At 45.0% G+C, this 22,770-nt stretch overlaps 1 protein-coding gene across 2 annotated transcripts in view; it reads left to right on the top strand.

Annotated features, from left to right (window-relative positions):
- Nucleotides 1-22,770, top strand: part of FAF1 (Fas associated factor 1) — a 297,443-nt gene that overhangs the window by 56,978 nt on the left and 217,695 nt on the right. For both annotated transcript variants that reach the window (XM_019531400.1, XM_019531401.1), the window contains exons 3-4: nt 7,393-7,439; nt 14,219-14,427. In XM_019531400.1, coding sequence (XP_019386945.1) covers nt 7,393-7,439; nt 14,219-14,427 — 256 coding nt within the window. The remainder of the gene's footprint in view (nt 1-7,392; nt 7,440-14,218; nt 14,428-22,770) is intronic.

Below are 22,770 nucleotides of genomic sequence, written 5' to 3'. Positions count from 1 at the left end.
TCCCTCCAGGTCGAAAATGACCCGTCCACCGCCACTCTGTGGGTGTGGCCCTCCAGCCAATCGGCGACCCATTTGATTGTGTAGGTGTTAACACCACAGTCCCCCCAGTTTTTTAATGAGAACGGGGTGAGAGATGGTGTCAAAGGCCTTCTGAAAGTCCAGAAGGACTACGTCCACTGCTACCCCCGCATCTAAGGATTTGATAGCCTGGTTGTAGAAGGCCACCAGGATGGTCTGACAGGACCTGCCTCTAATAAACCCATGTTGGTTGGCCCTAAGCATAATCTCCCCTGCTGGCCCCTCGTGGACATGTACCAGAATAATTCTCTCAAAGCTTACCCAGGATCGAGGTAAGACTAACTGGCCTATAGTTCCCCGGGTCCTTCTTCCCTTTTTTGAAGATGGGAACCACATCGGCCCTCTTCCAGTCCTCTGGCACCACACCAGAGCACCACAATTGCTCGTAAAGCCATGCCAGGGGTCCTGCAATGACCTCAGCTAATTCCCTCAGCACTCTGGGGTGGAGATTGTCTGGACCAGCTGATTTAAATACATCCAGTCCCTCCAGAAGTTCCCTGACTAGATCGTCCGTGACCCTTGGCCTGGGTGCGCCTCCCCTGGGGCCTGAGGGGGGCCTGGTGGGGGGGCTGATCTGGTCCCTGCTCAGGAAAATGGAGGCAAAGAAGTCATTAAATAGGTTAGCTAGCTTCCCAAGGCCTGTTTGATGTTGGCCCACCCACCTGTCTCTGGGGTAATTGCCTGCCTCTCCTGTCTGCCATGCCTTGATGATAAATGATTATGATGTTGCTCAGGCAGGAGGCTGCCCATTTAAGACCCCGATGACTAGGGGTGGTATCCCCAGCTCCAAATCTCCACCTACACTGGGGTCCATGCCATGCAGATAGCATCTCAGGCAGCTAAGCTCACCTGTATGCTTTCACCCTCTATGACTGTAATCCCTTCTCTGGGACCTTTGGCCTCCCTAGGCCCTGGCCCTGCCTTTTCAGGCCAGTAGGAATCCCGAGCCTCCTGCTCCAGGCATCCCTCACTTGTGACCCTTTTGACCCTCTCGGGTCCTGGCTCCAGTACAGGGCAGTTTGGGTGCTTGAAGTCAGGCTTGAGTGGCCTGCCTTCTCTTAACCCTCACAACTCCACTGGATCAATTGAGCCTCAGGCCTTCACAGATCTCAGAGGCCTGGGCTTTCCCCAGCCAGGACTGTGCAGGGGCTAGAGCATCAGGTGTCCCCTACCTGCCTTTCAGCAGGGAAGTTTGTGGTCCTGGCATTTCCTGGGGCTGCTGCACCACTGGCAGGGTGCAGTTTTAGGTCATGCCCAGGACCTGGGACCTCCTCCATCCCCATAGCCCCAGCCCATAAACCTCCATGATGTTGTGAGCCTCAGCTCAGCTGGCTGATGTCTCTCTTATGGCAGCCAGCAGCAAACTGCTGCTTCATCTTATATATATCCTGGGTCCTAAAATAGCCGCCACAATCAAGCACCTGGCTGCTGCCTGCTCCAGCCCTCAAAGTGGCAGGCACCAACAATGCACTGCCACAAGATCCAATAAATTCTTTTTCTTGATGAAAGTTCTTACTGGGATTCATGAAAGGTTCAGATGTTGATAATGAGACCATTCATGGTTATACTAAACAGAACATAAAATTATAAATGTTATCAGGCATAGGCCAACTGTTAAACAGTGGGGGTTTGGAAGAAAATGGTCCTGTAGGCAGATTATTCCATCATGTTATCACTGCAAGTTGCTCTGAAGCATCTGGTATTGGTGACTGTTTGTAGGCCTGATTCTGGGCTATCTCTGATCTAATACAGCAGTTCCTCCTGGCCTGGTGATTGTTTCATGCACAGTGCTGTTGCTTAAGTATGATGCTTTTATTTTACTTCAAGACTCATGCAAACCCCTCCCAAATAGAATGAAAACAGCCTTATATAATTTTTCAGTTTAAATGTAAATATGTCCAAAAATTCACTTTTTCCTGCAAAGTTTGCTCTTTCATTATCTTATCATAGCTATTCCTCACTTAACGTCATAGTTATGTTCTTGAAAAATGTGACTTTAAGCAAAATGATGTTTAGCAAATCCAATTACATCACAGTAGTTATTACTAGCAGGCGGCAGCCAAACGTTATAAATGGACATTGCGTGACTTTAAATGAGCATGTTCTCTAATAGCTTGGTGATGTAATAACACAACAACGTTAACTGGGATGATGTTAAGTGAGGAGTACCTGTACTTGGGCTTTGTCACCTTCCCATCCATAAAGGTGTTTTCTAATAGCCAGTTGGTATCCACTTGCAACCCCTGCTTGTGAAACTTGTTTCACTTGAGCATGGTGCCTGTGTTTCTTCTTAAGGCAAATCCATGATTTCTCTTATAATGGAACTAAAACCAGGGTTTTCTTTTTTGTGTGGACTAAGGTTTGAATGTGGGGATTTTTTGTAGGGGTTCTACCAGGCAAGGCAGCAACTAAAGCCTAGTTGCTTTTTGTGGAGAAAAGTGTAGAGAGAGAGAGAGTCCTTCTTCCAGGAATTCTCATGTGTCTATAATGAAACTGTTCTATACAGAACTAGTTTTTGCTTTAAAGAAGTATATGTAAACTTTTCTTCTGACATCCAGAAATAAAATCTTCCATTTGTAGTCACAGGAAAATTCTGTCTACACTTTGCACAAAGGGTGCCGCTTTATAGAGAAGGGGAAAAATGGTTTCTTTAATCGCCTATATTACCTTTGTAATAATTAGAGTAATTAATGGAACCAAGTAATTTTGGAATTGGTAGTGATTACTAGAAAATGTCATAATCGTATAGCTTCCCCACTTAATACCCAAGATTACAGAGTTTGTTCGCACTTCTAGTAGAAGGGAAAGCAGGGATAACTCATGCCACAAAGGTAATTGTCAGTCATTACTACTACTCTTTTTATATGGTGTTGGATACCCGCTTCCAGATCTGAGTTGTCGTCTGGCGTTATTGCTTAATGTGCAGATTTCATTTGCCCCGTCTGGGATTTGTAGATATTGCAGCTTCCGATTAAGTGTTGTGCTGTTTTCTGGGCGCCACGTTCAGACTGTCCAAGGTGTTCCTCGTGGAAAGTGTTGCTTTGAAGCATCAGTATCCAGATCTCAGCTTGACTCACACCTCTTAATCAAGGTTGTGCCCAATGGGGGACTCGTTTGGTGTTGGTATAAAACTCTGTAGGAATAGGTCTGACTTTTCCCAGTGACTGGCCCACTCCATTGCTGCTCATATTTGGTTCAGCATCCCCAGTCTCTTCCAGGAGCTTGTGGGCTTTATATTTAAATGGTTTACGACTTTGAAGCCTCTTAACCCTCCATCTGTCTGGGACTTCAGCTAACAGTTGATGAAGCAGGTGATTTTTTTTTTTTTAGTCTCTTGCCTTTATTTCCAGTAATGGTGTTAGGGTCTGTCGTCTATCACTTGGTCTCATGCCTCATGTACAGGGAGTTTGTTTGTGTGCATGTAAGTTGTACAGCCTGTTATGAGTCTCAGTACACTTAAGTACAGTGTCAAGCTTTTTAGCGTGACTTCTGGACCATACAGAGGCACAATATTCTGCTGGGGGTTTATACCGCCGGGCCAGGAGCTCTTTGAAGTTGGCAATCCATGTCATGCTGGCTAAACATCTTCAGGCAGCTACCTGTGCAGAGACTTCACTGCCGACCTTCTGAATGTGTTTCTAGGTGAGGGTGTGGTGTAATGTGACTTCTACGTAAGTTGGGGTATGTTCCATTTTCAAGCTGCTACTTGCGACAACTGTAACGGTGTATTTTGGATTGAGTCGTTCACTGTCTAGTTGTTTCACTTCATCAGTCAATGCCACCCTTGCATTTTCTCTGTTAATGCTATCTTATATTGGATGCAGACAGAGCTAACTAAGTCTATTAAGGAGACTGAGCCTACCAGCTATGAAACTATGGATGGACAGTGATTCGATTGAGTGATTCGAATCACTGTCCCAATTCGATTTGGCAGATTTGGATCCGTAGATTTGGCGCTGATTCGGAGATTTGGCCATAGACTATACAAGCAGCAATTCTCCACGACGCTGGACACGGCTGCCTCTAGGTGGTAAGTCTGTTGTGGTGGACAGAGAGGGGAGGGGAGGGGCTTGGGGGAGTGGTAGATCAATGCCTGCACAGCAGGGGAGGGACGGATTGGGTCTGGGGCTGGGACGTGCTGTCCAGCTGGGGCGGGGTGGGTGCAGGACTCGGGGAGGGGGGCTCCTGCCACTGCACGGCACTGCTTGCCGTCGGTCTGGGAGCTGCTCTTCTGGTGGCTGTTCTGGCGGCTCTCGCTGCTGTTTAGGGAGGGCATGGGAGTGGACCTGTGCTCCTGGATCTTCATGCGGGGCTGAGCCGGGGTGTGCTCCGGATGGGTGGCAGAAGGTGCTGGGAGCGGGGGCTATGGCCTTCCACTGCCTGCTCAGTTGCGGTGGGGAGGTGCAGGATGGTGCTGCTGTGCTGCTTTGGACAAGTGGTGAACAGCAGCAGAAACTACTCCAGCCTCCCTGCGCCTCCTGGACAAGCCGTGGCTCCGCCCCACCCTGCCCCGCCTCAGCTGGGCGAGCAGCAGCGGGGCATGGTGGGGTGGGTGTGTGTACCTGGATTGGGACAGGGTGAGTGGCAGGGGCTATGGGGAATTTTAGGATGGTTGCAGCGTCCCCATAACCCCTGCTCCATGGTGATCTGCAGGGCGGGTGGAGCCAGAGCGGCGCAGCTGGGGCTAGCCGCCTGGTGTACAGCCCTGGCTTCACCCGCCCCATGGGTGCAGCCTGGTGGTGGGCAGCTGGGGCTAGCCTCCCGGAGCACAGCCTGGCCCATACAGATCTGGGGGCACACGCCTGCTTCCATGCCCTCCCATGCCCTCCCAGATCACTTTTAATATACAGCAGTGAGAGCCGCCAGAGCCGCCACCAGAAGAGCAGCTCCTGGACCGGCGGCATGCGCCACTCAGTGGTAGGAGCCCTCCTCCCTGAGCCCTGTGCCCCCCTGGCCCAGCTTGTCCCAGCCCCAATCTCTCCCTCACTGTGGGGGCGTTGATCTGCCCCACCCCATGCCCCTTCCCTCTCCCCTCTGCCCTCCACAACAGACTTACCAGCTGGAGGCAGCTGTATCCAGCATCACCGAAGACTGTTGCCTGTACAGTCTGTGGTTGAATCTCCGAATCTTGCCAAAATGATTTGGAGGCTTTTGAATCTATTCAGACCTTTTAATGGGTTTCTTGATTTGATATGGATTTGGCCGCCAAATCTCCTCCAAATCAAATTGGCTACCAAAGCTTCGCACAGCCCTACTGACAAGTCCTTAATTCTGCTACTTTAGTCACCCCCTTTGTGATTGGAATAATGTATCATTTAAATTTGACAAGAATGTTAATTTTTTATAGCCCCAAATCCTCCCAAGAATTGGCCCCTACCAAAAATTATGGCTAGCTCAACATTCAGGAAGTACATCTTTGTTTGCTAGACAGGAGCCGTAGGTAGATACCATGATATTGGCTCATAATAGGAAGTTAATCTATATTAGGGGATCCAGTTTTGACAGTTTTATTCCTTTCAGTCATGCTCCAAAACTTATGCTACAGCCTTGAACAAACAGTGTCATATTCTTGTGCCAGTTAATATGCTCAGAGAAAGTAAGATCAAGTATGCCTGGCTGCAAAACCTACGTCTTGCATACATACATGTTTATAGACATGCACGTGCTCCCCCCCCATACTTACATGCTTGTATTCATCATTTCAACAATTTAATTCATATAAGAAATAAAATGTGTGTGGGTGTTCTCATAAAAAGAGTATTCTGCCTATTACAGGTTCGAAATGCTTGGGGAATACAGTAAAGAGTCTGCCTTCACTACTGCAGGATGGAACCATATTGTAACATGGTCAGAAGACTATTGTGTTTTAATTGGATCTCTGACGTAGTTTTAATTTGCAGCATAATCAGCCTCGATTGTGCTGCTTGTGTAAACATACCGCCCTTTGATCTGATTCAGAATTCTCTGGAATGACTTATAGTCGTCATCCTCACAACCTGTACGTCAGGGCCTTTGATGACTAACACATATGGTTCATCTAGACACTGGCGCTAGATACTTTAGACAATTTATTGCATTACTTCATTATCTTAAAAGCAATAAACAAGAATTCTTTCTGAACCACCCTGTTGAAGAAGGTGATAGATAAGGTGTGGTAAAATATCATTCCTTATTTTCTAGATGGGAAATTTTGAAAAGAGAGGTTGAAAGCCAGACTTTCAAACGAAGATTCATTTCTTAAGTTCTCAAATGTAGACATTTAGGGTCTTTGATTTGGGTGGGGGTAAAAATCTTGATATCCTTTTTTACCGTCAATTCATATGGCTTTTCAGTGCTTGTGAGAATTTGTCATAAGTGTCTTAATGGAAAAAAATAAAAAAAGTGTTAAGTTTGAGAATTGGGTTGTGTGCATCTTGCCTAAGCCAAAAGTCAGTATTGGATCAGGGAACAGAATTTGGTAACTCTTGATTCTCAGTCCCGTGGTGCCACCCAGTATGATCAGACATCTTTTCTAGATCATATGCCTCCTTCTTAATGATTATTTTGTAAACTTGCCCTGAATTGGGAGTTCTAGAATAGATGTTTTTGCTCTTACTATTTAATTTCCTGTTTCTTTTATTTTTATGCAATTATATCAAATACAGTAAGTATGCAAGATACAGGCAATGCAGTGAACATTTTAAAATCTTGCTGAAAGGGGGTAAAATGGACTAACTTTTGAAACAGATCTAGAAATTAGTTTTGAAACTGAACTCACAACTTCTTTCACAAGTTTTAACTTTTAGTATAAATTTGATTTGTAGATATTGTTGGTGTTAAAGAGAAAAGTGTGTTTTAGGCTGAGGTTTGACATGCTAGATATTGCTCGTTATTTTTAAGAATTATTGCAATCTAGAGATGGATCTAAACAAACGGTAAACACTTGGAACTAGGTTTGGGTTTCAAATTGCAGTTCAACATGTCTGCAATTGGCCAAATCTTATCTTCCTGAAATTTGTAAATCCTTTGTTTGATATTTTAAACCCTCAAATTTGGGAAGGTTTTGTTTGGCTTGCTTAGAAAGACTGGATCTTTAGTTTTGGGTCAGGTTCATCTTAAGTGAAATAAGGGGCTTTATTATAAGAATATAGTGACACAAGTAAGTGTGACTAATTTTCTTTGGCTGTAGAAAATTTTTTGGGCTTAAGAAACACTTGACATATTGTTTCAGTAAATCTGTCACTTATGTACAAGCATATTTGCTGGAATGCTACAGAAGTTCTGATCTGTTACAGTTGCCTGCTCACTGATTCATAATATATCTTTTGTTTACAGGCAGCTATAAATGGTGTAATACCACAAGAAAATGGCATTCTACAAAGGTAAGTGCAGAAGCTTGGATTGATCATTATAAAAAGCTACTGTGCAACAGTCACGGAGGATGCTTTTCTTTCTTTTCCTCTTCTCTTTCTTCCTAACTTCTGATTTTTCCCCTTGGTAAAATAATATAATATTATAAGTCCCCCTTTTGAAATGCCCATGAGAGCAATGAGTTCAGTTTCTGGCAAGATTGACTCATCCCATCTTTTTTTTCCAGAGTGATTAAAGTTACCTATTAAATCCACTGAATTTCCATTAGCCTCACTTAGTGTTGGGTCAGCAGCTAAAGAATATGCAGTTTGCCTAATCTAAAACTGCCTTTGGAGGATTCTCTAAACATTGAAGTCCTGTCTGTCCTCTAAGCCCTTAGCACTCCCAAAGCAGTGTTAATAAGAGAGAGGAATTGTCCCAAACATCCCTGGCCAGAGCCTTTTTTACTTCTTTCTCGTGGGTGTGCACATACTTATGTAAAAGATAGGGAAAACTTTTCCCTCTTTTCAAAAGTATGAATGGTGCCTTTTTGTTGGGTTACAGGGAAAATGTACTGGCAGAGGAAGTAAGATCACCCACTTCAAAAGTAGCTGCACTTGTTTTCTTTCAAATTCTAAATTCCAGTTTGGCTTGTGTACTGATGCCTGGGTTTCTAGGTCACTGAAGCATGATCTCCTAAGTGCTGATGAGGCAATCAGAAGCAGGAGAACAGGATTTCAACTGTTTGGGAGAGCCAGTAATGCTGGAACACAAAACATTTAAAACGTCATGCTGAGCATATAGCTAAAATATTCTTACCTTACTTATAGAAACTATTTATAATGTAAGTAAACCACCATTTGTGCAGCTGTGCTGTAAACCTTCAGATATGTTAAAACATCTTATCAATAAAAATGGTCACATTTTAATGTTGAAGAAACTTAGGGTTTTAGTTTATCATGTGAGAGGCTATTTATTTTTATTGTGTTTGTATTTCAGCAGGGCCTAGATGCACCAAGATTAGTGCTCTGTTTGTTGTGTTGAAAACCGTGTGTATACACAGTAAGAGGCTGTCCTTCCCCAAAACAACACACGCACACCCTTGTTCGATTCCCCAGCTCCCAGTTCGCAATTTGATTTGTTTGGGGGCTGGGCCGGCTCCACGTGTCAGCTGGAGCCCAGGAGCGCTCAGTCACAGCGGCTGCAGCTCCCAGATGGCACGTAATATTTTGCTGAGCCGTGGGACAGCTGCCACGCAGGTGCCAGGCAGAGTGGGGGCTCTGCCACAAGTGCCCAATCACCGCTGCCAGAGCCAGTGAGTGCGAGGCTTTTTCTTTTTCTCTAGAGTGCCAGGACTAGGCTGGGGCCAGGTGGGGGTGGGGCTGGGCAGGGAAGCCATGGGGGCTTCTCCCACGGCTCTTCCGGCTGTGTCTGCCTCTGCCTCTGCCTCAGTGCAGGGAGCTGCGGGGGCTCTGCCTGGATGCTGCTTGCCCAGCCAGCCCGGGGGAGGGGGAGGCACAATGCAGGTGTGGCTCGCTCTGGGAGGCAGCAGGGCATAGCCCCTTGTTCCCAGCACTGCTACACCTGCATCAACGCTGGGAGCGGGGGCTCTGCCATGCCACCGCTTGCCAGCCGGTGCAGAAGGTGCAGGATGTGGGCATGACATTGTTGGGAGTGGGGCTCTGCCCTGCTGCTTGCCCCCTTCTTCCTGGAGAAAGCCGCACCTACATCCCACTCCTCCCCACCCCCCCAGCTCTTGCCCCAGCTGTCTCCCAGCACTGCTGTGCCCCCCACCCTGGCTGGGCAGCTTGTCCCAACCCCAGCCCCAATCCCTCCCTCTCCCACACCCCTTCCCTCCCCAAACTCCAACAGGTTTAGCAGCTTGAGGCAGCTGTCAGCTGCCTGTTTAGTCAATGGCCAAATCTCTGAATCGACCTAATCTTTTTCCAATGCTTTTCCAAATTGATTCGGATGCTTTTCCTTGGTCTCCTGATTCGATTTAGATTTGGAGATTTGGTCCCCGAATCAGACTGAATCTTCTCCGAATTGAATCAGCTACCAAAGCTTCGCACAGCCCTTGTCTCTCTGTGTCTCTGTGTCTTGATAGATGGATATATAGATATATATTAGGGGTGTCTATATGTATTCTGAGCTTTTCCTTGGTCTCCTGATTCGATTCGGATTATAGATATATAGATATAGACAATAGCTATGGTGTGTGTGTGTATGTATCAGTTGAACATAGTATTTTATTGATAAATTTGCAATTTTAAAGGAGTTTGGAAGCCTATTAGTGCTTCAGACTTTATAATAAAATAAATTCTAAATGTTTATGTTTTGGCATTTGATTTTGTTTGTTTTTCATCATGGAAAATCAGGGCCCTCCCCTGCCCTCTTCACTCACCAGGACATGGGTCCCTCTGTGGCTGTCCCCTTGCTGCTTTGTGGCACTGAGCAGCCCTGATATGCTGGTGTATGGGGAATGGGGTGGGTATGTGGAGGGCGGGGTGTGGGCACAGGTGACATTGGGGGTTGGGAGGGGCACATGCCCTCTGAGATGTCTGTGTCCACAGTGGGGCATGGGGCTGCAGCCAGGCTGGACCAGTTCTGGGCAGGAGCCAAGCAGGCGGGACCCAGTGTGGGAGGGAGCGCTGCACTGCCATGGTGAGGCACAGGAGTGGCAGAAGTGATGGCGTAGAGTTGTGCCCCCTGCTGATCCTGGGTGGGCAGGGGGCACCTCACCTTGGCAGCCATGGGGGCTCAGTGCTCCTTCCTGCTGGGCTCTGGAGGCAGCTCCCCTGGAGCTGATCCTGTTTGGCTGCAGCCCTGCACCCGATGTGGGTGCAGAAATCTCAAGGGACATGTGCCTCCTTTGCCACGTCCCCTGTGCTCTCCCACCTCCCACCTCCCAGCCTGCATGCGCAGTTTTGTCAGCCTGGAAGCAGAAACCCACCATTGCCCACATTTTTTGCCTTTAAAAGGGAAAATCTACCTTTCTCCAATTTTTTCCACGTGTCCACAGCAGATAGTAAACCCAGATCCCTGGTGCTGAGGCAGGTACCCAATGTTCGTTGCTTTTCAAAGGCAGTTGCATTACCTTGTGGATGAAATTTTTCAGGAATGTCTACAAAAAAGTTTTGCTGAACGAAATCATTACATTTTGAGCTGTTAGTTACTGCGTGTTTGTCCAGCATACCTTTTATAATACAATTAATAATAATTAGGTTTAATTTTGTAAGTAATGAGCCAGGGAAAAACATCTTTGCCTATTGATACAATACAATTATGATTTAGAGAAATGCATTCTGAGAGTTATAATAGGTTCTTTGCTCCTTATGCTTGTTAACACAATTATCACATACTTTTAATATACAGTAGTTACTCACTTTTTTTAAAGAACTAGACCAATATAAATTGGTTAACTCTACATAACAAATGACTTATAGTATGCAGTATCGTAATTATTTTCTAAAAAAGAAAGTCCATAAGACAAAATAGATTCCTTGCATGTTTTAGAACTGAAATCCTTGTGGGTTTTACATAGCTGAGAGTTTTTGTTTGTCTGCTGACTAGAGAAAACGAAAAAAGTCCTTTGTATTACCAGGAAAAATAACACTTAATTTTTTTTTCTTTGCAGAATGTGGGAGGCACACTGATAGGAATTGCACTAGGAGACAGTTGGGACTGTAGGCAGTATTTGCTGTTTATATAGCTGTGTGTGCAACAATTGGCTGTGCTTATTAGTTTTATTTAATCTTCAAGATAGTTTGATGCTCCACATAGGGTTTTTTCTTTTTGTTTTTTAGGGAACTTTTCAATGAGTGCCCTTTAGAAAGGGAAAGAAAACAAATTTAAGTAGTTCTCGTCAAAGTTTCTTCATTCAGATTTCATCCTTAAAGCCTACTGCAGAACAGTGACTACATTTGTAAGGCAGAATTACCTGCTTTCTCTACGAATGTTTTCGCTCAGACCGTATTGGTAGAATGCTTGTTTCTACAGGTGACACGCTCATTTTGTCAGTGGCTGCAAATTCTTTGGCTTGAAGAGGATTGCAGTTTGTTTTGTTTTGTCATGCTGCTTCCTAATCTCTAGCAGTGTGCTCGCTGGAGAGACGCTGGATGAAGGAGATGAAATACTTTTTCGTCAGCGGTGTTTTTAAAATTAATCTTCTTTGCAATGCTTTGTTCACTCTAGCCTTTCTCCCCTGAGCTAGATTGTGGCTGGCCCTTGCACAAGCGTACTGAGGTTTGAGGGGATAGGGAGCTCAGAGTAGCTGTACTTCATCATTTTGTACATTAACATACACTAGATATTTAGCATTAAACTAATGCATCTGTTCTTTCTTGTCATGGTCTGATGCAAATTATTTATTTCATTTTCCTTTCTTGTTTTCTGAAAAAAATGGCTACTGTGCTTCGCCTTCTCTCTCATCTGGTTACTGGTTAGGATAAAACTAGCCTGCTGATGTAGTGGACTAGTGCTTGCAATGCTCTTGAAAATGTCCAGGGAGATCCCACAACCTCTCTAGGCAACTTGTTCCAGTGCTTAGCCACCGTCATAGTGAGAGAATTCTTCTTAATCTCCAACCTGAATTTCCTCTGCTTGAAGCTTGAGGCCATTGCTTCTAGTCCTGTCCACAGTCTATCTCCTTCCTCTTTGTATCTGGCCCTCGGGTATTTGAAGACTGTTACCAAATTCCTTCTTGGCCTTCTCTTCTCCAGACTGAATAAACCTAGCTCTTTCAGCACTTCTTCTTAAGTCATGCTTCTGAGACCTCTAATAATTTTTGTTCATCTTTGCTGGACTTTTTTTCCTAACCTGACAACATCTTGAACTGCAGGCCCCAAAATGATACAGCACTCCAGCTCAGGCCTCACCAGTGCCAGGTGACGGCTGAATCACTTCCCTTGTTTTGCAAGTGACATCCCGGTATGGTGTTGGCTTTTTTGTTTTCAATAAGAGCATGCTGTTGGCTCATATCTAGCTTGTGGTCCACTGTAACCCTCAGGTCCTTCTCTGTTACCTAGCTATCATTCCGCAGTCTGTCTTTGCGCATGGAATTATTTCATCATAATTGCAGAACTTTGTACTTGTCCTTGTTGAATTTTGTCCGATTGCTTTCAGACCAGTTTATCCAGGTCATTCTGGATCCTAGTCTTACCTTTTAGACTGTATGCAACTCCACCCAACTAGGTGTTGTCCACAAATTTGCTGTGTGCTGTCATTCTCATTGTTCAAATTATTAATGAAGAAGTTGAGCAATACTGGACCTAAATTGGCCTTGGGGAGCACCACTTGATACATCCTGTAAGCAACCAGTCCACCTTGCAGTATTTTAATGTAGTCTTTATTGTCCTAGCTCAGGGTGGGCAATTTATTTGGGCTGGAGGGCCACTTAAGGAATTTTGGTGAGCTGTCGATGGCTGGAGGGGATGCTGACCAGGCCATGCCTGTTGTCCCCTCCTCCCTGGTTAGGGCTTTTACGCTGGGGAGGCCAAGAGAGATGTCAGTTGATCCTAACTGGCTCCAGGCCTGTCCACCCCACGCGCACTGCCAGGGTTGCTGGATGGGGTGGGTGGGGTCTCCATGTAAACTGGCCTAGGACCCCCAGTGGGCAGGGCTCACTCAGCTGGGCGGATGGGATGGGGCAGTGGGTAGTTGGGGAGTGGTGTCTGGGAATGGGACAGGTGGCTGGGGCTGGGACCGCAGGGCAGTGACAGTGTGGGCCCAGGGCAGAACTGCGACCCACTCCCCACATGTCACTGTGATGAGTGCTGGTCCTGTGGGCAGGGACGTGCAGGAAGGGGTCACAGCTCTGCCCTGGGCCCCGGCCCTGCGTTGTTACTGCCCTGCAGTCCTGGTCCCAGCTGCTTATCCTAGTCCTGGACACTGCTCCCCACTTACTTGTGGCCCCATCCCCATCCACCTGGCTGAATGTACCCTCTGCACAGGGGTCCTGGGCTGGTTTCCATGGAGATCCTGCCCTCCCATCTGCTCTGTCCAGTGCCCCCAGCGGTGGGTGTGTCGGGGTGCCTGGGCAGCAGGGCTGGGTCTAGTGGCACTGGAGATGGAAGGGGACACTGCTGCTGGGGCTGGCTGGAGGCCAAGTCTGCCTGGCCCACGAGCCATATTTTGCCCACCCCTACCATAGCTCATGAATGAGTGTCATGAGAGACAGTGTCAAAAACCTTGAGAAAACCAGGCATATCACATCCACTGCTCTCCCTCATTCACAGTCAGGCACTTTATCCTAGCAGAAAATGTTCTGGTAGCTCTTTATACCTGGTGAATCCATCTTGGCTGTTCCTGATCACTTTGTTCTCCTCTAGCTGGTTTGAAATAGATCCCTTGATGACCTGCTCCATGATCTTTTCCAGGTATTGATGTCGGACTCACTGGTCTGTTATTCCCCAGATCCTTCTTCTTCCCTTTCTTAAAGATGAATAATACATTTGCCCCATTTCCAGCACTCTGGCGGTCAGTTCCCTGAGTACTTTAAGGTGTATTATGTCTGGCCCTGCCAATTTTGAAAGCATCTAGCTTCTCTAATCCCTAGCCTACTACTCTACTCTAGGCTGTTTGCTTTTTCCCTTCTCTTTGCTGCACACTGCATATGTCAGTAGGGGAGATGATACTAAGGCTGTATTAGGAGAGTTGATGCTGTTTCTTAAGGCAATATGGTAGACTCCGCGGTGTAAGCTGTGGATGATGGTATGTGTTTGTTGCTCATTTTGCTTGGCTTAACTTTTCCTTTAAATAGTCCTTTTGTCAGTCTGTTCTGATTAAATTCTTTTATCTATATATTTTTCAGTGAATATGGTGGAGAAGTTTTACAAGGACCAGCATATGGTCCCACGAGTCATCCTACCGCTGCTTCTTCGACTTCCTCCTCATCTTCAGCATTTCGACATGTAGTGCCATCCAGACAAATAGTGGAAAGACAGCCACGAATGCTTGATTTTAGGGTGGAGTACAGAGACAGAAATGTGGATGTGGTACTTGAAGACAGCTCCTCAGTTGGTAAGGTTTGTTTTAATTTTTAAATAAAGCATTTATAAAATTATGAAAAGTAACAACTAAAATATTGACCATTTACCAAGTCTCTCTGGTATTAATCTGTTAATGACTAATCCGTAGAACTATTGTTGTGAAATCAGAGCTGCTTCCGAAACCAAATGGAGTACGGTGATTCAGTTGTGGTTGAAAGTACTGCCCTTGACTGGGAGTGGTGCAAATGTTGTCTGCCAGCCAGTGTGCCCCAAAGAGGATGTGCTCTTGTATCATGTTATGTAATGGGCACAGCATAGCTTCCTCCTATGTGGGATTAATAAGTGGGGTGTGGGCACCCAATGAATCTTGTGCAGAGCGCAACATAGCTGAACCCTAAATATTTTTAGCAAAGTAAAGTTTGTAGTCTGAGTTTCCCATTCAGAAAAGCAACCTTTTAAAGACTTTAGAAGACAGTGTTTTATGTTATTTCCCTTAAAACTCCACTTAGCAGTAGCGTATTGTGTAGATGGCATATTCCTACAGTAGGTTAGAACTACCTCATTTTCTGTTACAAAATATGTGTACTCTGACATTGTATCTGATGTTGACTACAAGAGGTTCTTACTGTTGTAGCAGAAAATCTGTTCATCTGAAAGGCATAAAAATATGAACTAAGAATAAGGTGAAGAGATGCTGAATAAAGAAGTCTCCACTGCAGTCAGTATTACCACCATATAATTTTGAAGTGAAGCAACTGTTCCTTGCTCGTGTCTCTAATATTTTATATAGTATCAAATGGTGACACCTAGTGGTAATTGTTTTGGCCGGTTGATTTTTTTTTCTGTATTATTGTTGATTCAGATTCTTCACTGCCTTGTACCCTATGCAGTCATTTCTATCTGTGCAAAGCAGGTATAAAAAGCTTCCAACTCAGAATTCTGTTTTGCACCAGTTGTGGACAGGTACAAATGGCTAACTGTGGTGCTAGGCAGTAGGTAACCTGCAAGAAATTTGTACCTACTTTTAAAGTATTATTCACATATGTAGGTTTCCTTTTTTGTTTTTAAGATATTCTTGTGGAAAAGTTGTAAGTTAAATTTTAAAAGCAGAATGAAATAAGTTGCATAGCATGGCAAGTTGTAAAAATAACATGGAAAACTTTAAGCATAACCTGATTGTAGTGTCATAGTGTCGGAAGGGACCTGAGCAGATCATCGAGTCCGACCCCCTGCCATGGCAGGAAAGAGTACTGGGGTCAAAGGACTCAAAACACAGCTCAGAGAGTAAATACTCTTCGATGTATACCTGTCCATTTTTGTTAATCCATGTGGACATCCTCTGCAGGACAAGTCCAGCTAATACATCTTGTGGTAAAGCCTGATACTCTGGGTATATCGCTTGACAACCAAGTCAGCTTAAACAGAGTTGAATAGAATACCTGAGAATGCATTTTACAAATGCAAACCCTGGCCAAGAAGTCTTGCACTCTTCCTGAAACATCTCAAACCATTTGATAGTTAGTGTTGTACTATGCTGACCATAACCCATATTCAGAAAAAGAAAAATTGTACAAGCCAGTCTGTAAAATAGAAGCAGTTTTTGCTGGGGTTAGCTGCTTGTGTGTGTAGTTTGAATATGGTACATCTATGTGGTGTTTCAGTTAGAAAACTTGCAGTTTGTTTTGGTATGTGAAAATTAAAACTTTAAAATGTGTTTTATTCATAGGATGCAGTTTAGATTGGCCAAACTTACTGTAAAAAGAAACAGTGGAACGATGCTTTACAGCTCTGTGCCTGTGCATAAGAATTAAGTGGGGGAGGAGAACTGGTTCTAAGATGCCTTCTAGTCGCACCGTCCAGGAGCTTGCCCAAATCTTGTTGTGCATTAAGGGAAATCTATGACAGCTTTAACGTGCGTTTGGCTTCTGTGGCCTCCTATGAGTTGTTTGCCAGTCCAGAGTAGCTAGTCCATGCTGCCTTCGTTCCCTCTTTAACGCCCTGCTGTTTGCACATCCCATGCATCAGGGTTAGTGTATGGCAACTCTGACAATTCATATGTTGTCTTGGCCATACTCTTACATTGATTGGGCTGCTTCATCTCCACGTATGCTGTCCAAGTCAAGTGGATCAAGAGGACAGGGTGAAAAGTGTATTGACTCCATTATTTCCTTTCTGTTTCACATTTTACATCTGTCAGTTCACAGGTTTAATACACTGTTGCCTATATTCCTTTTAAAAAAAAGGTTATACGTGTACACTTAAAATTATTGGTTATATAATTCCAAATGCTTTTTGAATTCTGCTTATTGCAGTAATATTCTTCAAAGGTACACTTGATTTTTATATGTTTGGAAGCCTTGTTCTAATGTGATTTTTTTTTTTTTTCTTTTGTTAATTGGTGTCACTGTTATCCTTTTCTAGTAATTTAATTCCCAAAACTAGTACCATAAGAGATTCAAACACTTGCTCTTATAATTAAAAATTAACACAGCTAAAATAGCATGGAAGGAAACTTTAAAACTTAAATGATTTGCTCCTAGGAATAAAAAATAAAGATTTCATGAGTTAGTTATTCAGAAGTGCATAAGCTTTCATAGGCAGCAGCCTTCTTGATCAGATGCTATGTGTTTCTAACCAGGTTAGTCCATAAAGTCCACCTTGCCATGCCTTTTGCATTATGAGATCTCAGCAGCCTTCTAGCAAAGTTGTTTTCAGACAGATGATGGTGCCTAGGCTACAGCTTGGGAATTACAGTATTAAAATTAACCCAATCTGAAGTTTCAAATTCTGTCAAGATGTTTATGATTAATTTTGCTTTCAAAGGCTGCCCTTCTCTAAATGAGATGTCTAACTTAATTCTGAAACAAAGAATCAAATTATTTTCCCTATATAACGCTTTATATATTGACATTCTCTGAATTCCTGGGAAGATTATGTAACCACTATCTGTAAGTTTCAGACTCAAAACATTTGTCAGTAATGAGCAGAGAAATGAAGGGAGGAACTGCACAATATTTTGTTTTTTCTGACACAAGTGGAGCAAAATATTTGTCTTTGTTCCCCTGAGAGACAGGCTGCCAGTTTAGCAGCAGTGTGCACAGCAGTGCCTTTTTATTGTGGTTCCAAGAAGGAATAGCATGTCCTTCCTCCAGTGCCTACTGCTGCTTGCAACATGGAGCCACACTCTTAAATCGGCCTCCATGCCCTCTTTAAGACTGTGGGGTGCTGGCACAACCCTACTATTTGAGCAGCTGGTAAACTGCTAGATCTGTATTCTGCCTTGTTTGTGCATAGGTGTGATGGGGACCTTTGTTGTAATAGGTGACATTGCATTTATTACAGAGGTAAGTTAAGTGCAGCTTTTGGGGCATCTCTTGAAGGGTACAAGCAATTAATGTTTTTTAATAAAGCAAACTGCCTGAAAATCAGTGTGGCTTTAGGGCAGTTTGAATTAAGACTCTATGAAAAGTTGTTAGAAGCGTTAGACTTCCCGGCATTCTGGAAGCTGTTTTTGGGTCTGATACCTGCAACTGTGCCACAAAGAAGCTTTTGGACTGGACATCTTGGTGCCAAAGTTCTTCTTCTGGTGACCACAACAATGAGGTTCAGCTTCAGCTGCTTTATCTCTAACTAGATCATCTGTTGCAAATACATTTTTCTTCATAGGACAGATATTTTTTTTTTCTTTGTGGAATTTTTTTCTAATCCTTCTCCTTTCACCTTTTTCTCTGCTCCTGCTACCAAGCTGTAGAGCAGCTAATAGTACTGCTAGTCTGCTCTATGCCATATATATTCTAGGATATGGTGAGGTGTGAATTTAAAATGAGAGATGCCTAGTTTGGGGGTACACCATAATCTGTTCCAAGTTTAACAGTTACATCTATCTACTTCTGTAGCAACATAAGCGAGTGAAACTGCTATACATTTTTAATGAGTAAAACTGGGTTAAAGTTACAATGGTTTCATTCCACTTATACTGCAGTAGTGGTAAAGAGACATAATAGTTATTCAGTATAGTATTTTCTGATTATAATAGTTATGTCTGTCCACATCATTAGTTACACTTCTCTCTCTTGCCGCCCTGGCATCCATTAGTCTCATCTCAACTGCTCATTTCAAAGCAGGCTTTTTTAGCATTAGTTAGCATACCTACTGGCAGACCGAAGGGAGACTGAAGATTGCAGTTTGCTTTATGTGTGGGTCCAGGATTTACTAAAGGAGGGCCTGGTATACTGCCCTTCAGACCATGGGGATAGGGTGAGGTGTGGCTGGAGCCCCCAGGTCAGCAGGGGGCACTGCAGGCACACAAAGGGGGAGGGAACCCACCCCGCACCCCTTTCTGCCACTGTTCCCGCTGTCTCTGGTTGACCTGGGGCTGAGGGAGTTGGGGGCAGAATCATTTCCACCCTGCTCCAGCCAGGAGTCGTAGGGAGTGACTATGCAGGGTGCCAGGCTGTTGGAGGACAGTGGTGGTGGTTCGCAGTTTCCTCTTTCCAGTCTCTGCCTGCACCCCATCCATGCCCTCTGTTCCATGTCCCTCCTGGTTGGGAGCAGGCGCTGGACAGAGGAGCTTGCGCGCCATTGCTGCTGTCGTCTGTTGAGCTGGGCTCCAACTCAGCCACTCTGCAATGAGTAGGTTGAAAGAGGCTCTGGAGCTCTGTGTCATCTTGGGGTAGTGGTGGTGGTAGTGATAACCAGGTTCCTCTTTTCAGCACCTGCTCCCAGCCAGTGGTGGGCATGGAGGGCAGGGGATGAGGTGGGCAGCAGGTGCTGGAAGGAGGAACCTGTGTGCTACCATCGCTATTCCCTGCTGACCCTGGCACCTTGGACAGCCGCAGTCTGCAGCTGGCATGGGATGGGGCAGCTCTGAGACTCTCCCTGCACCCGGATCAGCCTGGGACAGTGGTGGAAGCACAGCGAGGAAGCAGTGCCCTTTGGACCTTCCTGTGCTTTGCTTGGATTCTCTAAAGAGTATGAAGTTTTATTTTTGCAACAGCAGTGTGAAACACATTTATGGATGGACTAAGTTGTTGTAGCATATGGGTTTTGTCTGAAAAAGCCATGCCTGATAGTAATACTAACTTTATATGAGAACCATTGCAACAAAATTCAACACTGACACCGTTCTCTTCCAGTCAGTATCTCTGACCGTTTTAACCACTGTACATTATCATTTGCATCAGCTTTTCTTCAGAGTTTCTAAAAATTTAAGCTTTCCAGACTGAGAGAGTTACTTTGTTGTTTTTCCTTCTTATCTTTTTCCTTCCAGGCTTTTTCCCCTCCTCTCAGTAGGGGTGGGAGATTTCTTACTGAAGTGGTGCACAACAATAACTGTCACTATTTTTATTTGCATTAATCATATCAAGATCTTTTGCATGAGCTGAATCTTACCTTTTCTAGGTGAAGTATTAGTAGATAGTTAAGGAGGGTAAACTGTGGATTCCTCCTGTGTGTTCTGTCTCAGGTACTTGATATCCTCTCCATTAGTATAATATCTTAACAGTGGGAGCCAATCTTTTTGGCAGGCTTGCCACAAATTAGCTGTATAACTTCACTGAGTGCCACTCTGATCTCCTTTCCCTGCCTTACTGTCGGTCTTCTTTCTACTCCCTGTACTGTGCTCCCCGCCCAATCTGTTGCTTTGCTTTCTTCTTCCTGTCCCCTCCCTAACCTATTATGTGCCACATGCAGATGTCTGTGCCACTTGTGGCACACATACTGCAGGTTAGTCACCCCTGTCATGAGATAATGTGGTTTCCGTGCATTGTGCAGAACCCCTTATTATCCACTGTCAGAGCCTGTACGCATTGCATAGGAACATGCTGAACTCAAGCTGGCACTTTGGCTGCATACGTGTGGCAGAAATGTTTGAGCTGTGACCTGTCCCCTGCTTGCTCACTTTATATCAAAAGCCTGCGTTAGTGGCAGTTGTGTTTAATTTTCCAAGGCCATTTCTGCTAGTTTTCTTCGTTTGTCTCTTCTTCTAGCCCTTTGTCTTGTATGTACACATCCTATTTGCTTGTTGCACTGAAAGCAGCTTACAGATGCATAAACAGTTTCCTAGCTTTTAACCTCTCATTTTCTTGTGGCCTGTGCAAGTTTTATCACAAATCAAGTTAGCGGTCTTTCACCCAGTATGTTGATAGTAGGAAGATGACAAGGTTGTAGTTAACATCTTATCATGAGGACATTGGAAACACCAGAAATATCCAGCTTCAGAAAACCATCTCAAAGAAACTAGGAGAGGTGGGTGTATGTTGGAGTGCTCTGCAGTGTGAAAAGTGTCAGCCTCCTGAAGACCCTGTATCACAGTGACAATCATGGAAATAGCGAGCAGCACAGCCACGACATGTTCCTTCCATGAGGAGCTCAGAAATGGAGAGCAGAGAGCCTATGTCCATTCTCCTACATGAGAAAAGTCTTACTGTCAAATGAGATGAAAATGAGATGGGAGTGGAATAGAGGAGGTAACGGAGGAGTCTCAGGAACAGACCAGGGATTTGGAAGCCCAGGAGCAGCTTGAAGCTAGGTAGCATAGAGGACACCAGGGGCCAATTTTCCGAGGACCAGTTTGGAAATGAACCCACAGAACAGCTTGGAAAGGGAGCAGCACAGGATCAGACATGCAGTCCATTAAGTGCTGCCTGCCCTTTTTTATTGGCATTGGGAACAGTGTTAGTTTTAGGGGAGAGATATTCTTTTTTTTAGGATGTAATCAGTAAAATAATTGTGGAAGATATTGCATGCAATGGCACAGGTTTAACTTTGGTTAAGGGTGGAAGTCATGAAATAGGATCCACTTCCCTTTCCCTTCTTGCTCTGGGAAGTAACTAGGGTGGGGCGACAGGTCAACTGCCCCAGGCACCAGTGAGGCTGGGGGATGAAAGAACTGGCTGTGCTGCACCTGGGTAATTGTGATCACAGTGGCAGTGCAAAAGTCGCTGCTGCCTTGGGCACCATTATGCATTCTTATGCTGCTGTCCTTGCTGACCTTGTGCGATCCATGATAGATGCTGAAAGTGTGTGTGCAGGGGCCAGGGGTGGGGGCTGGAATAAAACTGTTAGTGTTTTCTTTGAATTAGTCTTGCAAATAAATATATTGAAGGGTTACAGGGTTTACATCATCCCAGACATCTTAGATTATGAATTGCTGGGGCTGTATTAAGTGGTGAAACCCTTTCAGACTTTGTCTGGCTTTATTGTTCTCTGTCTGTGACATGCTGGTTAGGCAGCAGCTGATGAAACTGCTCCGGTGTAAGGAAACATCTGCATCCTAGTTCAGCATCCCCTAGTTGCAACCTTCCCCGCCCCTCACCAAAACCCCCCAAAACCCAAAAGCCCTAGGCGTAAATTAAAACATGATATGTGATTCTTACCATACTGTCTGTGGGCTGACAAAATTCACAGGACCTTTGGAACAGTAAATTGAGAGGTAATAAAAACATTCTAAAGTGATGGAAGTATCGCACCGTAGCCTTGTGATAACAGAGACTGTGTAAGTACTTTTCTTCTTGGGCAAAAAAATGCGATCTTTTATTTCTCTTGTCAGGCACCTTGCTTCTCACATGGAATAAAACTGCAACCCAAGACACTTGGCCTCTCTTTCAGTGGAAGAAAAGGAAGATGGCTAGGGATGAAATGTTTGGCAGCATGGTGTGTAAGAGTGTCCTCCTGAAGTAACAGAGAGAAGTGGACCAGGACATGCAGAGGAAGGAGAGTGCTTCCCAGATTCCTGAAGCTAGAGGTTGTAGGAGTTGGACTGGCTGATCATCTGGTGGCCAGTAGGCTGCAGCTGCCAATCCTACAGCTGCCTTCAGTGATAGTTCAATTACTGGTGTCCACCATCACTCGTGCCCACAGACTCTTCTTTTTTGTACCTTGTCCAGTAGGCTCCTGCGACTTAGCATGTTTGATCAATGTGTAAGGCCGAACTAGAATGGACAGATACCCAGTGTGCTGTATCCAGCAGCACTTAATTTGACTAGCATGTGCAAAGGGCAGCATATTCTGTTGTTGGGAAAGAACAGGAGGTGTACTTCTGATACCCAGTTCCAGTATCAGTGGTACTGGATGATTATGATTTCCCTGTTCTACAGAATCTTTTTAGAATCATTGGGCAGGAAGGAGCACTGGGGGTGGGACGGGTCATAAGACCCCAGCCAGGTGCCTGTCCAGTCTCCTCTTGAAGATTTCTGGGGAAGGTGAGAGCACCACCTCTCTGGGGAGCCTGTTCCAGGCTCTGGCCACCCTTACAGTGAAGTAGTTCTTCCTAGTATCTAACCTCAACCTATCCTCCCTCAGCTTGTGGCCATTGTTCCTGGTGACTGCAAGGGGGGCCCTGGTGAACAGACTTTCCCCGAGTCCCTGCTGCTGG

The sequence above is a fragment of the Crocodylus porosus genome, unplaced genomic scaffold, assembly GCF_001723895.1.
Source record: "Crocodylus porosus isolate Cpor-Errol unplaced genomic scaffold, CroPor_comp1, whole genome shotgun sequence".
Lineage (NCBI taxonomy): Eukaryota > Metazoa > Chordata > Crocodylia > Crocodylidae > Crocodylus > Crocodylus porosus.
Note: the sequence above shows the minus strand (reverse complement) of the source record. Positions and strands in the feature narration are given on the sequence as shown.